This window comes from Anopheles gambiae, chromosome X (assembly GCF_943734735.2).
Source record: "Anopheles gambiae chromosome X, idAnoGambNW_F1_1, whole genome shotgun sequence".
NCBI classification, from domain to species: domain Eukaryota; kingdom Metazoa; phylum Arthropoda; class Insecta; order Diptera; family Culicidae; genus Anopheles; species Anopheles gambiae.
The window spans coordinates 24,616,854-24,635,405 of record NC_064600.1 but is presented as its reverse complement, the minus strand read 5'-3'; the positions used below and the strand labels follow the sequence as shown (position 1 = coordinate 24,635,405).

The following is an 18,552-nucleotide window of genomic DNA, read 5'->3' as shown; positions in this document are numbered from 1 at the left end:
CGGGATCTGCGTTATAATTATTCGTGGGCCCTTCCGAATTTGTGTTAAAACATATGGAAACGGCCAATTAACCTACCGCCACCCGTGAAACGTTTGGTCGTTAAACTGTCAAATGCTATTTCGGTTCATGTTGCAAATATTTGGATAGTTTTAATAGTTGAACAAAATATAGTGTTATTATGTATGTGATGTAAGAACATCATACAAATTTAAGATTTAAAATCGGATACGACGATTTGACTAAATAAAATAAAATTGATTTCGTCGTATGACGAAATTGCAAGTCCGACGTTGTCTATCAAATTGCATATAAAATTTTAAGCAATAGCTTTAAACGATAAAAGATAAACGATATAATACGATACAATCTAGTGGGATGAGCGCTGCCATCACCCTTAGTGCTGTTAGCCATGTTTTAGTCAGAGTTGATCATTGGTTTCAATTTTATGAATACATTGAAAAGGAACCCGAAGCTCCTGCAAACAGTAGCCGGCATCGCGAATAAATGAACTCTTTTTAACAGTCGTTTAAAGTTCATTTTGGTTTAACCGAGTTCATTTCTTGTTCATTCCTGTTACAATAAACGATTGTCAAAACAGTTAACGACTGTTCGATATCGCATATAGGCAAACACGGGGGAAAAAATCGAGCAGTATAATTAAACGACTGTTAATTTGCATCGCATACGCTCTTGACAGTAATTTGTTTAACGGCGGCGTATGACCGGCGTTAAAATTAACAAATGAACTCAATGCAATCGCGATGCCAAATTCTAGCAATTTTTAACGACTCTGGTTATTTTTTAACAACTGTTAATTTGAAACCAACTCTTTTGCGATACCAGCTAGTATCGATGATGTTCGTAACTAGTAAGAGATGAGGAACATATTAAGTATCACATATTGTGCGAAATAGAATAATCAATTTGACAATGATACAATATCGAAAGGCAAAGAAACATTTTTGGGAAGATATTCTAATTTATGGATTTATGGAAGAAGATGGCTGATGGATATATGCTTAAACATATAGAGGACTAGGAAGATGGTAATGCATGAACAAGTGCAAACGGAACTAAGGATCAGATTATCCAATTTTTGTTTTTGAATTTCATTACTCTTTATATGGGACAACTTTGATTTATGAAAAATGCATTATAATTTATTTTTTCATTTCATGTATTATGAATTTACTACAATAAAGAAAAAAGGGAGAAAAAAACAAATCTGATTTTGTTAAAAAAAAGTAAGCGATTAGAGGTGATGGGGGCTCAATCTGTTCCGTTGTATTCGAGGAGTATTGCTTTCAACGTGATAATTTGTTACACTAGGGAAGTTGGGATGGAATATTTGCAATTCAACCGTGACGTAATTGATGTATGACGCCTTAATATGTGTACAAAATTTCAATCACATAATAACACCTGTTATACACTTACTCTGACAATTACCTAGTGGCGGCATCCTAAAGCTAGACAACGGATCAGTCGGGAAGTGAAATGGTCTTTGTCCAAAGGCAAAGTGGAACTGCTGCTGTTGTCCTATGAAATAAGATTCATACAATTATTTTTATTTTATAATGTAAGTAGAATGTAAGTTTAGTAGAAGAAAAAAAGGAACACTCAATTGATGGCGAAAATAATATTCTAAAAATATGTAAGTGGTGAACATTATAAATGTGGTAGCATTGAAGTTGTTTATTCAAAAGCAACATCATTAATTAGTTAAGTAGCAACAAAATCAACATAACATAATAGAAGCAGCTTTTGACTGCATGAATAGGCTAGACTTTCAAAACGATAGAAAATCGCAATTGGTTATCCCCTTCTGTTCTGGCTTAAGTCTTACCTTTAAGGAAGATCGTATAAGGTCTGAGTTGAAAAAAGTTTTTCCGAGCCTTTTATCGCCTCTTTTAAAGTAGCCTAAGGCGTACTTAGTACCCTACTTTTCCTACTGTTTATCAACGATTGTGTCAATCAGGCTTATTATTTTACTCGAATGACATTCCCCGCCTTGCAAAGCGACGGAAGAAATCAAGGCGTTCGGAGAATTTTATCATGCCTTCTTTTTCCCTCCAACGGCAAATTTGTCAAACAGTTCGTCGATCTACCCGTCCCTGACACCGCCTCATACCCCTCGCCTGAGCGCGCTGTTACAGGTATCGATGTGTTGGTGCGTCAGACGGCCAATCGCTATCAGCCGTCGTCCGTGTTTTTTTCCCTCCATAGCGCACGACATAAACAACATGCCCGTCATGGGTTCGATCCCCAAATAGACCGTGCCGCCATACGTAGGATTGACTATTCTGCTATGGGGGGAAATCAATTAGTCACTGAAAGCCAAAGCCCACTAGTGGTACAGGCAGGCCTTGACCGACAACGGTTGTTGAGCCAAAGAAGAAGAAGAAGACCTGCTCGAAAACATACCCTGTTCAAACAAGCTTTCTGGAGGCTTGACGAATACACGAAACACTCATCATTCAGAAACAAAAGCGATAAAAATCAGCCTTCTAAATTCATACACCATTGGATAAGCCCACCTGTATTATATACTCACTTAGATAGCTGCTCAAAAACTGCTATATAATGCAAACAGCTGACAGGCTGAAATTTCAGCCTACCAACTTAAAACGGAAAGGATCCCATTATTGGTTCTTGTTTTCTAGCTACATTAAACGAGAGGCTGAGAAGTTTTCAATCGCTTTGCGCAGCCTATACTACGCGGAAATCTTTTTATACACTAAACATTGCTAAAGTAAACTATGATATGTTATGTACGACATTTGAAGGCATATATTGGTATTTTTGTAACTTTTCTATTGTCATCGAATTATGCCACGAATATGTTCATTTCTTAAGTGACTAGCGTCTTCATTGCCCAATAAAGCAAATTCATTCAGGTAGCGTATCATGTGTGGACCAACCCAGCATTAAATAATTTAAAATCGTCTAAAGCTAGAGCTTATCGTCATTAAAAAAACGCAGAACTTTCTTAGGATAATACTTACTTTCATGAGGTAGCAAATCAATACAGACGCTTGAATTACGTACTCTATTCTCAATACACTGACTACATGCAGAAGAAACTACGCACCGATACTAGGGCATTCTGGGGATATGCAAGCGCTAAGAGAAAACAATTGTCTATTCCTCCCAATATGTGCTTTGGATCTCAAACAGCTTGTAATCCTAACGATATCTGTCATCTTTTTCCAGATAAGTTTAAAGAAACACTATACATCGCATAGCAATCATACGGTTGAGGAATCTGTGCTTTCCAATGTACCTCACTATATTATCGAATTCGTACGGCGAAACAATAATATTACTCCTGATATGACATTAACTGCTATTGAAGCCTTCCTTTTGTACTGGACGTGATGGTATACCATCATACATTATAAACAATTTGCAAAAGTATTGTATGTACCACTTATGGTGCTATTAAAAAATCAATACGTCAATGTAGATTTCCCAAAGCTTTCAAATTTTCTTTTATGACGCCCATTCATAAAAAAATGTCAAAAAGCGACATTAAAAATTATCGAGGTACTATGTGCTGGCGCTAAGGTTCTAAAAACGATTGTGCATGAGGCATTATTATCAGCATGCAAGGGTTATCATTTCTGTACATCAACACGGTTTTGTCCCCAAGCAATCGGTTTCGACTAATCTTGTCCAGTTTGTCTCTGAATGTTTTAATGTTCTTGACTCTGGGTTACAAATAGATGCCATCTATACAGATTGAAGGGCGGCGTTTGATTATGTTAACCACACAGTACTACTGTCCAAACTGTCCAAGCGTCTTGGCATCTCTATTCTTGTTTTAACATGGCTTGAATCATATTTATACCAAAGAAACTATAGAGTAAAACATGACAATGCGTTCTCGGAAACACTCACTAGCTCATGCGGTGTACCTCAGGGCAGTAATCTTGGACCCTTATTTTTTTTTATTAACGACTTACCTTTAGCCATTCCTAACCAATCTTTGCTCATGTATGCCGACGATATTAAAATTTATAGTGTTATTAGTAGCTCAAGTGACTGTAATAGTTTATAAAATTCGTCGATAGCTTTCTCCGATTGGTTTTCGTCAAATCAATTGTCTTTATGTGATGATAAATAATAACGCTATTTTAGTTTTAACCGTCATAAAGCCAATAGTTTACGCCTACTATCTTGATGGCCATCAGCTAGTTCGTATTTATGTAATCCGGGGCCTTGGAACGGTACTGGACTATTAGCTCAACTTTCATGACCATTATCAGTCACTAATCGATAAGGCCAATCGTACGTTAGTATTTATCATCAGGAACCTTAAAACTTCAGTGACCCATTATGCTTTAAAGCTATCTAAACATCATTTGTTCGCTCTATTCTTGAGTTCAACTCAGTAACTTAGGACCCTTGCACTGATTTATGGTCTAATAGAATCTAGTCGATTCAACGCAGGTTTACTAGGCTGGCAATAAAAAATCTACCCTGGCTTAACATAAATACATTGACATTTGACATTGACGTTTGACGTAATAGTCGCATTCATATACAGCTTCGTGTTTTTGTCTAACGTTATGCGTGTTTTTGTCTAACGTCGTAACGTTATATTTGTTCACGCTATTCATCATATAAGTTTTCTTTTTCGTGAATACCATTGCATCCATAAACATCTTCGCGATATTGGAATAAAGTGCAACCGTTCCAACTTTCGATAATCTAGTGTTAATTTCGCTTTTCAACTTGGTCGCACCTTCGCGCATCCTTGCCGTCATCGCTACAATCAACTGCTGTCATCATCGCCAAGATACATCGTTCCCTAATAATGGCAATTTTCAGATAATCTTGCACCACGGGAATCACGGAGGCTTTTATTAGCTGTTGCTTATGCAACTCTCCATTCCATCGGCGCTGCTCTTCTATACCCGGAGACTTACTCCAGCGCATCTCTGAATGCAAACAAATTCACTGATGCTGCAGTGGATGTAACAACGTTTTGATGAATCCGCGCACCAAATTTGTTAAGAACGCAGCCATTCAATCTGGTTTCCAAACGGCTTTGACAACAGTTGCTGAGAGCATTAAATCCGTAATCGAACCATTAAAAACGAGATTAGAACTGTTTTCGCACGTATGACTCAGCTCGATCATAATACGCCACGAAGTAGTCACCCCCTCACAAAAATTCGCCGCACAAATCCATCAAAACGATTGTTTTCTGATGTCATCAACGACAACCGTTCAATGTTTACATTTCGTGCTACATCCATCAACAATCTAAACAATAATTGCCAATGCAAAACTACACAGCCTATTGATGAACCCAACCGTAAGATTCGTCAACCACCCGCAATCACTGGCACAAAAAAAGGCACCGCATAATTTGCAATCAAAATAGTTCCTGCTCAATCTTCGGTGCAGAAATGTGCTTTGGACATTTCCCGACTTTCTCCGGATACCACCAGTGCACAATGGGCATTTACCGGTATGATATTCAAAAAATCAACTTTGTAATAGCGAAATTCCAAACAATAGGTTTTAGTTCTAGGGGTTAAACTAAGAAAAATACCAAATATGAGCTTTTTATCTTTTCTGGTTCTCTATAAAAGACCTCCTAAAGTCGAGACCTGTTAAAAAAACGCAGAAAACTTTTCGCTTTTTTGGAAAACTTTGAACCTTTGTAACTTTTTCAAATATAAACCGTTTGATACGTTACCTTTGATGATACCTTTGCTTAAAAGAGATTGCTCTGGTACAGTCGTCAACTCGTACGACTTAACAACATGCCCGTTATGGGTTCAAGTCCCCGTGCCTTCATACTACGGTACTTCATACCGTGGATAGGGCTATCCTATCCTGCTATGGTAACAATAACTATGGTAACAATAAGTCACTGAAAGCCAAGCTCACTTCACTAGTGGGTACAGGCAGGCCTTGACCGACAGCGGTTGTTGTGCCAAAGAAGAAGAAGCTCTCACCTGAATATTACTCCTCCATCAACGAATGAATGCGCTCATGTTCTCACTGTAGAATGCAATAGCAGTGACAGAGAGGGACAGCATGTACAAGTAGGGAGAATAGGTTGACAGTTGTTATTGAACCACCGCCGAAGACGGGCGAATAAATATAACACCGAACCAGAACTCTACAATTGGCGCAACCGGTACGATTTTTTGTTGGCGGTGTGTAAAGCGCGAGCCTGGAAAAAAGCTGTAGCGCGTAGCGTTTTACGAAAGAAAGACAAAAGGTGAGTTCGGCAAAATCCCGAAGCATTGTCCCAAACGTGGAAAAGGCGCGAGTGTAAATGACAACCATGTTGCGTACTCAATCAACAAAACTGTCGCTAACTAACAGAACCCAACAAACATTTTAATCTGCTAGAGCGAGAGAGCATGATTAACTTTGCTGACGCGGAAAAGAGAATGAGAGTTTGCTTTGAAATTTACAGCGCAGTTTGGCAAACTAAAAATAAGAAAGACCATGAGAAATCGAGAAGAATGCAAGTTCGGTTGAAGACCGTAGTGCACACCCAGAATAATACTATTGATTAAAAAAGAGAATGCGTGTCCGGTCCGGCGCATGGTATTTTTGTAAAAAAGACTTTGCATAAATATAATTTTAAAAGAATGTACGAGTCCGGTTGGAGACCCGTAGTGCACAGTGTTTGTTGAAAAAAAAACAAGACATCAAGGAGCATGCAAGTCCGGTTGAAGACCGCAGTGCAAATAAAAATAGCTCATAAAAGCAAACAGCCATAAAAGGAGATGCGAGTCCGGTCCAAGGCCGTAGCGCACAGCAATCCGAAACAAATAAAATGCGAGTCTGGTTGCATATCCATAGCGCAGTTTTTCCATAGTAAAAAGGCAAGTCCGAAAAAATTCGAAGTGCCGTATTAAAGTTAATGTGAGTCCGGTGTGATTCCTTAGCACAAAAAGGGCAAGTTCGGAGAAATCCGTAGGAGGAATAGGAGTAGGAATCTACTATGCAAAAAAAAAGTCTGACATGAGTCATCGATGAGGAGAGTGATAAATGTAGATGTGTTTGAAGTGTTAAGAATGATGTAAGCAAAGAAAGCGAGAAGGAAGATGACAGGGAGTTTATAGGAGCAATGCAGAAGCAAGTGACACCGAGTAGAATTGAACCAACGAAGGATGTTTAAGCGGTTGAGCGCAGATTTAAAAGAAAAACAAGCTCTAGCTACAGTTACATGTATCGGATAAGTATTTAGTTTGGGAATGTTAAATGAAAACATGAAATTGTTTTGAAAAATAATGGTTTTTTTTGCAGATTATCTTTAGCGTAATGCACAGGACTGTACCCTGAATCATGATGCAGAGAAATCCTTCGAGGTGGCCGAGACACGGAAATGTACTACACGCAATAGGATTTCAAAACACGTGGAGAAGGTGGAGCACATCTATGATACAACCATCAAGTTATTAATGCTATGAAGGAAGTGGAAGAATAGAAGATCGAGATGTAGATGTACAAAAAAAATCATTTGCAAGAAACCACGTCAGAGTAATCATGAAGTATTATGACAATTATCATTTTCAAAAAAATAATTCTTGCATATCTGAGCTTTCCGTGTATTACCAAAACACCCGAGGGTTACGGACAAAACTCTCGAGTTTCTTCAGTGCATCTTCAAGTAGGTTCTTTTGATATCATCGAGATCACAGAAACCTGGCTCAAGGCCATTGCCTCGTCTGCACTCTTCAATGACCGATATGATGTTTTCCGAATGGACCGTAACTCCTCAAATAGCCAGAAAACCCGAGGGGGAGGGGTACTGATTGCGGCTAAACCATGCATCGTCCCTCAGTAATTATTGTTGCGAGCTCATCAACCGAAAGTACAGTGGAGCGCCGTTTGTCTGGGCTTCTCTTGACTAGACCTCGCCCGGATAAGCGAATAACCCAAGCGAGTCAACACGCTCGAAAGTAGCAAGGAAAGTAGAAATGAAGTAGCCTTCTACTTCCCCTTCTACTTTTGTTGCTTAAAATCAGAAGAATGTAGAAACATGTGGTTTCCAGGAAAGAGCAAAAAATGAGTTCTTGAGTGTACACACACGCACACGCGACGGACTCACTCACGCTTATGTTCTTGTTCTACGCCCCTCCCCCTTCTCACTCGCCCCACAGATCTATTTTTAGATCATCACATTTCCATCCACGGCGGTCGATGTGACGATGTGTGTCGTCGTCGCGTGTGTGTTGTCGATTTGGTCTGAAAAACTTTTTCTTCACACCAAATCTCTGACATGGAGCGTCGGCGTACCGATTGAACCATCGCGACTTTGATCAGTGCGCGCGGTTAAAACGACCTTTTGTATTGTGTTGTACGTAGCGTGCGCACCAAAATTTTAAGAGTGCGCGGAGAGTGAATGTGGTTTTTGGGGGTGGGGGAATGAGATACAGAGACAAATTTCGTTGCGCATTAACACATACATTCTCACTGCACGGGTTGAACTGCGAATGCTCAGTTCTGAGAGAATATACTCGAGCGCTCGCGCATGAGTGCAAGCAAGCGCGGTATAGAGGATTGAGGGAGACAAACGATTATTTTGCTCCAAGCTTTCTACTTTTGTCCCGTTGGGAACACGGATAATGAGTCAAATGATTATTTTATCATCAATTCCTGATTAGGTTTTGGAAAATTTTCTTATTTTCTGATAAAAAAAAACCCAGTTTTCATGAACTTCATGTTTTTCCAATGAGAGTGAAATATGCCATGAATTATAGTGTTTTTTGTTATGACAATGTGCTCTTATAATCGGTTTTTCAAATATCATCCTCATAACGCAATGTAACCTTTGTATTGAACTGTCATTTCTCAACAGCACGGATAAACGGAAAGCCGGATAAAAGGTACCCGGATAAACGGCGCTCCCCTGTATCTGGATCCGCATGCGTGTTGACACTTCATTCGTAACAATCGGTACCGTTTACGTTCCACCGATTCTTAGTAATAATACCGAATATGTTGCCGCTTACTGTTCATCACTTATGGAAATTGCTGAGAAATATCCACAAGACTCGATCCTCGTGTTGGGGGACTTCCATCAGCCCGGCCTTTCTTGGCTATGTGACAGTTCTCTACATGTCAACATTCCGAGATCCCGTGTATCCCCAGCCTGCTCCCAATTGCTTGATACTCTCAGCTTTGTGGGACTATCTCAGGTCAGTAATAATGTAAACAATCATGGGTCTTTACTGGAACTAATATTCGTGAGCCCGCGTATAATTGAGAATGGTATGAGAGTTTTCCGTTCCATAGATTGTTTAATTGAGGAAGACCGATATCATTTGAGCTTGCCGGTCAATATTACACTTCCATCAACAACCCAGACTGCTACGGAAGTCACTGGATCGAACAGTTTGAGACATCTCGGTTTTAGAAAAGCTGATTTACCAAAAATGATCGATGCTTTTGCCAATACTGACTGGTCATTTCTTAATTCGGATAGCAATCCTACCTTAACAATCGATTCGGCAATCGACTCCTTTCAAATTAAGGTTGGCCTAGTCCTTCACAAATGCTGCCCTACTTTACAACAGCGCGCAGCCTCCGGTCCCCAGTGAGGCAATAGAGAGTTAAAAATACTTAAATCTGCGAAAAATAGAGCTTTACATCGTCTCCTTAAGTCTAATCTTCACTCCGACAAACTATTGTTTAACACTGTTAGTGGCAACTATAGAAGATTCTACAGGCATCTGTATAGAATTTATATCAACAAACTTCAACGAAGTGTATCCATCGATCCGACCAAAATATTTCTTTTTATTAATCGTAAGAGGAAAAAAGCAAAACAAATCCCGTCAGTAATGCCACTAGACACCGAAATAGCCTCAAAAGAACTTGAAATCAGTCAGCTCTTTGCCAAAAAATGTAGTTCAGTTTTCGACCTTCAATCTTCATCACCAATTAATATTGCAACTGCCCTGCAGAACACACCCGCGGATGTTCTAGATATGTCTATAAATGATATTATCATCATAAATAAATCAGCAGAAAATGCAATCAAACAAATTAAACCCACATTTATTTATTTATTTATTTATTTATTTATTTGAATCAAAGTTATCGGGCAGTATGCCTAAATAACTTAATGCTTACAGAGTACAAGTTTCAAGTATTGATGCTAACGGATTGATTGCTGATAACCCTAACCTATTATACACATCAATCATTTTGAGCAGTGGATCATTGGCACCAAAACCAGTCGATCTAAAAGGGCTTCTTAGTAGCTCTCTACTTCTAAGACCTCTAGAGGGAGTAGAAAAGTAAATAAAATTTAAAATGTCAGGTGCATCGAAATCTCCAATTAATAATTTATGCATAAAAGTTATCTGAGCCGTAGTTCTCCTATGCTGTAAAGTCTCTAAGCCAAATAGTAAACACCGAACATTATACGAAGGACGTGGAATTTCGTTTGACCAGGGAAGACGATGAAACATAACACGTGTGATTTTTTTCTGAATTTTTTAAATTTTATCTATGTATGTGATTTGATGGGGACACCAAACTACACTGGCAAATTCCAGGATGGGACGGACTAAAGAACAGTATAATGTTTTTAAACTGAAAGGATCTTTAATGTCGGCCGAGACACGTAAGACAAATCCTAACAGTTTAAGAGCTTTAGTGACGATAGTTTGATAATGGCTAAATAAACTAGGCTTACTGTCTAAAATAACTCCTAAGTCCCGAACCTGAGAAAAACGTGGAACGCTGTCTTCATTGATTTTGTAGTTATAAATAAAAGGATTTTTTTTTTCTTTGAGAATGTTATACAACTACATTTGCGAACATTAAGTAACATTTCATTATTAAAACACCATGCAGAAAAATAGTTTAACGAGTCTTGTAACATTTCACAGTCGTCAGAAAATTTAACAGGTAGGAACATTTTCAGATCGTCAGCGTATAATAACAATTTAACATGAGGAATTTATTCCGGGTCTGGACGGGATTCCAGCAATAGTCCTAAAGAAGTGCTCAACTTATCTTTCAGAGCCACTGGTCCATCTGTTCAAGCTTTCTCTGCACAGTTATACATATCCTACTTTGTGGAAGTCTTCGTGGATGACACCCGTTCATAAAAAAAGGTCCGAGACATGTTATAACAAATTACCGTGGTGTGACTTCCCGATGTGCATGAGCAAAAATACTTGAAATTCTTGTCCAGGAAGCGTTTGTCAGGGGTGGCTTGAATTGTATCAGTAAAATCCAGCACGGGTTTTTTCCCAAACGATGGGTGTCGACCAATCTCGTTCAATTCGTGTCTGAATGCCTTTTCGGCAATGGATGGCAAGTCACAGATCGATGCAATTTATACTGATTTCATGTCAGCATTTGATCGGATTAACCATACATACTCCTTTCGAAACTGAGCCGGCTTGGCTTTCATAATAATCTAGTCATATGGTTAAAATCATATTTAAACCAAAGATCATACTGTGTTAAAATTAATAAGTGCTTGTCCAACGTGTTCGTCAGTTCATTCGGTGTACCACAGGGAAGTAACATTGGCCCAGTATTGTTTATCCTATTTATTAATGATGTTGTATTTGCGCTTCCAAATCAATGTTTGCTTATGTATGAGGACGATATCAAGATTTATATGACCATTAGAAATAATTCGGATAGCTCGACAATCCAGCACAGCCTAGACAAGTAGTTTTACTCGTAGAAAAGACCCTATTAAGCGTGACTACATGGCCGGTCTCGTAGTACAGTCGTCAACCTGTACGACTTAATAACATGCCCGTCATGGGTTTAAGCCCCAAATAGACCGTGCCGCCATACGTAGGACTGACTATCCTACTATGGTGGGGAATCAATAAGTCACTGAAAGCCCAACTCCACAAGAAAGTGGTACGGAGGCAGGCCTTGACCGCCAACGGTTGTTGAGCCAAAAGAAGAAGAAGAAGAAGCGTGAGTACAATCTTGACTCGTGTATAATCCCACGTAACATAGAAACTAAGAACCTCCCTACTAGCAATGAGAATGAAAAAGTGTGCGACTTTCAGGCGAGGGGCATGTAGAAGCATGGGGAAACGGTTGGAAATACGCGGAATTACGCAGAGGCGCGAGCGTGTTTTGGTTTCTACACAGTTTTTGCACTCACACAATTACACATGTGTGAATGTGTGCGTTCACTTTCAGCCTGCGCGCTCAGTTTGGTTTTCTCGCAGCGGCATGCGGGTATCGGTGTCTCGCTCGCACTAGTGCAGCGAGTGTTCCTCTGTGCGCTCCCCTTCTTGCCACCACACGAAATCGTCAGTTCAGCTCAAGCGTTCGCCGTGAAAGGCTGCGCGCGTGTTAGCCTAAGTCCCGGGCGATCGAAGTTTCGCTAAGTGTTGAAGTGTTGTGCACATTGAAATGAAGCTGCGCTTTTCTTTCACCATTAAACTGAAATGTGTGAATTGCGCTGCTTTATTTCAATGTTTTTTTTGCTGTTTTGAACATCAACTACGGGATCCACGCAGTTAGACGGCTATTTGAAATACGACGATTTTTTTATATAATGAATGTGTGTGGTTTGAAGCAAGATTGTGTGAAGCAATGTATTTAAATGTGCTTTTATTTGCAATAAATGTGATAAAATGTAAACCAAGTTTGATGTGTTCAAGTTTTTGTTTCGAGTCGGGTGCACCAAGTCCGAATGAAGGGAAGCGCACAGCGCGCTACGAAAGAAACGAGCGGGAGGGGGTGTCAGTCCAGCGCAGCGCAATTCGCTGGAATCAAGTGGGAGGGGGTACCAATTCAGCGCAGCGCAAGCCGAAAGAAACAGGGAGGAAGGGGTATGATGAAACAGCGCGAGCGAGCGTTCTTTACAGCGAGAGCGCCTCGTGTATTTTAAAGGCAAACAAGAGAGCGCATTCTCTCCGTGGTAGCGCTCCATCCGCCATTTTTAATTCTCAGCCCAAAACAACGGACTTCGGATCCGTGCTTGGGCCGGACCCCCACCGCGTGTTTCTACCTACCCCTCGCCTGAAAATTTCGTTCTCTTTGTCTGTCGGGCTCGGTACTATTCATGACTCATCATTCTCCTTCCGGCAACAGTATTCGTACGTCATCGACAAAGCATATCGGCAGCTTGGTTTCATTCACCGTCTATACATCTGATTTTAATGACCCTTTCTGTTTAAAACAACTGTTCGTCGCCTTAGTCCGGTCTATACTTGAATTCAACGAATTGAAACATGGTCTTCGCACACTAACAACTGGTAAACACGAATTGAGCGCATTCAGAAAAAAATCACAAAAATAGCTATAAGAACCTTAAGGTGGATCATGGAACATATCAAACTAGACGGTTTCTTCTAGGTTAGCTGTCCTTAGAGAGACGTAGGGAGCTAGCAGGAGCAGTTTTTTGCAGCAAGGTTTATAAATGGTGAAATTGATGGTCCCGAGCTTCTTCTTAAGATCAATTTGTATGCTCCTGACCATGTACTACGTCCTCGGAATTTTCAATGTGTAAAGCTTTCAATAAGTTCTAATGCTCTTTTGACTTCAATATTACCGTTGCCACGTTTAAATGTTTATGTCTGTATTCAAATATACAGCAAGTGAGGTTATCTTAAGTTTTATTTTATTTTTAATATTGCAAAGGCCCCTGCGCGCTACACAATTATCTTCAATCAACAGTAAATACAATGCTAAATTATTAGGATCGTTGTTCTCTACAAGGGTTACAATACCACCGAGGCCTAGTCGCTGAAGCTGTATTTATAGAAAAAAAAAATAAGAGTGAGATAAATGGACCATACGTATTGAACAGATTGAACCTATACGATCTTGAACGCTCTCTAAGAAGTAGAAACACTCTTTGGCTTCCCATTACAAACTTTGCGTACGCAAGCCATGCCCGACAGACAAAGAGAACGAAGTTTTCAGACGAGGGGTAAGTAGAAACACGCGATGGGGGCCCGGCCCAAGATCGGATCCGAAGTAGTGATGGGTAATCCGGAGCGGAGTCATGGATCAACTCCGACTCCGGTGCGCAAAATATGACTCCGGCTCCGGATCATAACTGGATTCGACTCCGGATCAGTCCGGATCAGTCCGGATCAGTCCGGATCACTCCGGATTACTCCGGATCACTCCGGATTACTCCGGATTACTCCGGATCACTCCGGATTACTCCGGATCACTCCGGATCACTCCGGATCAGTCCGGATCAGTTTTCGTACATATTAGACGTACGACTTGAAAGTCAATGAACTCATCAAGAATTGTCTAAACGATAATGGACAGTCATTCCGGATCCGGAGTGATTCGGAGTGATCCGGAGTGATCCGGAGTGATCCGGAGTGATCCGGAGTGATCCGGAGTGATCCGGAGTGATCCGGAGTGATCCGGAGTGATCCGGAGTGATCCGGAGTGATCCGGAGTGATCCGGAGTGATCCGGAGTAATCCGGAGTAATCCGGAGTGATCCGGACTCGGAGTCGATGAGTCCGAGGGTTTTCCCGTACGCCCCCCCCCCCCCCCCCCCCCGCTAAACAGTCCAGAGCAACTCCGAGTCCGACTCCGAGGGGTGCCGGAGTCGGATCAATCCGACTCCGGAAAAAAATTGTATTTACCCATCACTAATCCGAAGTCCGTTGTTTTGGGCTGAAAATTGAAAATGGCGAATGGGAACGGAGAGTTGTGCACATTGAAATGAAGCTGCGCTTTTCTTTCACCATTTATCTTAAATGTGTATTTGCGCTGCTTTATTTCAATGTTTTTTTTTTTGCTGTATTGAACATCAACAACGGGATCCACGCAGTTAGACGGCTCTTTGAAATACGACGATTTTTTAATATAATGAATGTGTGTGGTTTGAAGCAAAATTGTGTGAAGCTATGTATTTAAATGTGCTTTTATTTGCAATAAAAGTGATAAAATATAAACCGAGTTTGATGTGTTCAAGTTTTTGTTTTGATTCGGGTGCACCAAGTGCGTGTGAAGGAAAGCGCACAGCGCGCTACGAAAGAAACGAGCGGGAGGGGGTGTCAGTCCAGCGCAGCGCTATTCGCTGAAATCAAGTGGGAGGGGGTACCAGTTCAGCGCTGCGCAGGCCGAAAGAAACGGGAAGGAAGCGGTATGATAAAACAGCGCGAGCGAGCGTTCTTTACAGCGAGAGCGCCTCGTGTATTTTAAAGGCAATCAAGAGAGCGCATTCTCTCCGTGGTAGCGCTCCATCCGCCATTTTTTAATTTCGAGCCCAAAACAACGGACTTCGGATTCGATCATGGGCCGGGCCCCCACCGCGTGGGAAAAATTTCGTTCTCTTTGTCCGTCGGGTAATGACCCAACCCAACAGACAAAGCCGAAGTCGCTCGAAGGAAATAAGGTTCGAGATGGGTTCGAGGGAGCTTATCGCTCGAACCCTTGCTCGACTTCGAGCGGTAGCGATGGCTCGAACCTTTCTTCCCAAGTAGCAGAGCCGAAGTTGTTCAGAGATTTTTCTGTGTGCCAAAGCGAGATGCCCTGTCTTCTCTCTCTAGATTTTGGACAGCAAACCGCCGCACGTGTAGAGCTGTGTGCGTGTGACGAAAAATGATGGATGAAAAACGCGAGGAGCGGGGTCTGAAGTCTTTCGTTGGTCACACACACATGCATCTACCAGCGGATTGCGCTTCACCGAGTCTACCCATCTCTCTCGATCTACCATGATTTTTTCTGCTATCGCACTCATCCGGGTGTTAAGCATCCTCAGTCTGTCCTGAACTTTCGTTGTGGAAGGATGTGCGGCAGTGATGTGCGATTTCTTGTGTCCCCTACTTTCCTTGTTTACGTTTTGCGCAGTGTTGCTTCTTCTTCCATTGTGTAATGATTTATCCTAGCTAACTTGTTGAGGTAAGTTTTCTGATCTCATATGTGCTTCAATGTACTAATTCCACTAATGCTTATCGTCTTCAAAGTTACAGATGCATGCACCATTCATCAACGCCTACCTGTTGGCATCATCAACAATCTTCAAAGTGGGTGACGGAAAGAAATTGTTTTCCAGTTTTAAAATATTAAGCTAAGTGTTGCTCTCATCATATACGCAAAACTTTCCAAAGTAATACGTACTACATACATTAATTATTGGTTCATTTTTATTGACAGCGTTCAGCACAACTCAGCCACAAAACAACGCACTGGATTGCGCTAAGAACCTATCGAAACGCGCGCAGCCCCCGGGAGCGGTAGGAGAAAGGAAGAACGAGAGGAGGAAAAACTAAAGCCAGCGCGCAGCTCTGATGGTACCCCGTACACGGTAAGAAGAAAAAAGATCGAGAGTAGGAAGAACGGTAAATTTGGAAGGGGGAGACCGTTCTGCCGTCTACACAGTGTGAGTATGCCAAAGCACGTGTTGGAACGGAGGGAAAAAGTTGGAATAAACCGCATGCGAATGTGTGCATACAGCAAATGTAAACATGTGTGCCTCATCATTTCTATAAGCAATCCGAAAAGGGGGTGGAGCAAACACATTGGTATGCGTGATGTGCAGAAGAAATCAGAAGAAATGTGTGAACGCGATCGTTCGGGTGGAAGGTGTCTATGTGTGCGTGAAACCACATTTCCACTTCGACTGCAAGTGGGTACGTAAGTGGGTACATATGTGTACGACACGATCCCATACAAAACTTCGGCTTTTTGCGGACTGGGTTGGTGCAAAAAGCCGAAATTAGTTCGGGTTTCGAATGGGAAAGAAGCAAAACAACACACGCACACACACCACTGTGCAGTTTGATTTTGGGGCGTGCCCTTTTTTTCGCGTTCGCCTTGGTGGGGCAAGGGCAAGGTGGGGTGGACGGCGGGTTAAGCCTGGAGCCGCTTGTGCTTTGTGGAATCCTCTTTGCTGCCTGTTTGCCTGTGAACTGATGGAGAGTTATTTTTCTATATGGATTAAAGGGTACTTAGCGCCGAGTCTAGATCCAGCGTTTGTGATGGGAGAAATGTTTGAAACCAGCCGGTCAAACAATTTAACCATTTATTACATCGCGCTTGGCGAGATTATTAATGAAATAAGAATGGATCTTTTCCATCGTTTGATTTTTGTCTAGTATCACAGGCGCTAACTTTCGCGCAATGAACAGATACCCGCTTACTGCTGAACATTTCAAATATGTGTGTTCGAAGAAAGCAACAGGTATTTGATAAATATCTTTGAAACTATTCATCGTATCCAAAACCGATCTTCGAGAGCTAGATTCAGCAACGCAAAATATACTTAGAAAAAGTTTTTTGTATTTTTGTTTTTTTTTTCATTACGGGTTCAGAAACTTTTTTTAAATCGATAATATAATCAAACTTAGCAATGCGGCTTTTTTGCGCCGTTCCTTCTAAAAATATTATCTATAGAAACTTTCGCGTGTATTTTAATGAAATATTTGAAAAGTGGTGAAAAATTTAGAAAATGGTGAAAAAAATAACATAGTAAGCAAATATTAGCCGGCATCGCGAATAAATGAACACATTTTAACAGTCGTTTAAAGTTCATTTTGGTTTAACCGAGTTCATTTGTTGTTCATTCCTGTTAAAATAAACGACCGTCAAAACAGTTAACGACTGCTCGATATCGCATATAGGCAAACACGGGTAAAAAATCGAGCAGTATAATTAAACGACTGTTAATTTGTATCGCATACGCTCTTGACAGTCGTTTGTTTAACGACGGCATAGGACCAGTCGTTAAAATTAACAAATGAACTCAATGCGTTCGCGATGCCAAATTCTAGCAATTTTTAACGACTCTGGTTAATTTTTAACGACTGTTAATTTTAAACCAATTCTTTCGCGATACCAGCTATTGCAAAGAACATACAGTTTTTCATAATCATGAGGATGAATGCCACCTTGCGAAAAAATAACACACCCCTCCCTCAGCAGCGTTGGTATTGGACTGATTAAACCATTAAATTGTTCGGGTCCCGTGAACTGAACGAGAAAACCCCGCTGCTTCCCATCTTCATCCATACATTAGCTCCGCGCACATACACATCTACACGCGCTGTGTTTGCAGCTGAAGAACTTGATGCAGAATGCATGATTTCTCGCTCTGGCACAGAGTAAAAGGATCGAGCGACTTCGGCTTTGTTTAGTGGGAACCCAACGGTCAAAAGCCGAAGATTTTATATTGACCTTTCACTTTTTCTATCTGTCTCTCGCTCTAATTTGAGCGATTTTCCCCTGATGAGTGTCATCGAGCCTCCTCGTGTGGTTGTTGTTGTTGGAAGTTGAAGCCGAAACCCCCTCGTGCGCTGCCAAAATCAGCGAAGAACGAAATCGAGTGGCTCAAGCGAAAGAACGAAAAAATGATGAACGAGTGTGCTGTGAGAATAACACACACGCACGCACAAGGCGACACCCGAAATTTGGTGCGATACCGGCTTTCAGTGGAGCAAGTACACACATGCACACATTTGACCATACCAGCGCTCTGTTCTAGTGCAGGTAGTTTTCTGCAGTCCACGGTGATACTACACACAGCCACGCACTTGGCGATACACGCTATGTGGTGGACGTTCAGAATTCAGTGGTGCAAATACACATATGCATACACTTGGCGAC

General features: G+C 41.2%; 1 protein-coding gene and 1 long non-coding RNA gene across 9 annotated transcripts in view; one reads left to right on the top strand and one right to left on the bottom strand.

Moving 5' to 3' along the window:
• The window catches only part of LOC133391686 (protein lozenge-like), a 337,731-nt gene that overhangs the window by 167,348 nt on the left and 151,831 nt on the right, over nucleotides 1-18,552 (bottom strand). For 5 of the 8 annotated variants that reach the window (XM_061647406.1, XM_061647400.1, XM_061647356.1 and 2 more), the window contains one exon: nucleotides 1,439-1,540. The exons of 2 other annotated variants lie outside the window; for them this stretch is intronic. In XM_061647406.1, coding sequence (XP_061503390.1) covers nucleotides 1,439-1,540 — 102 coding nt within the window. The remainder of the gene's footprint in view (nucleotides 1-1,438; nucleotides 1,541-18,552) is intronic. One more of the 8 variants, XM_061647380.1, reaches the window with a different exon arrangement.
• On the top strand, nucleotides 15,514-16,414 carry LOC133391697 (uncharacterized). Its single transcript, XR_009765161.1, has 2 exons — nucleotides 15,514-15,849; nucleotides 15,915-16,414. It is a non-coding gene; the product is annotated as an uncharacterized LOC133391697 (long non-coding RNA).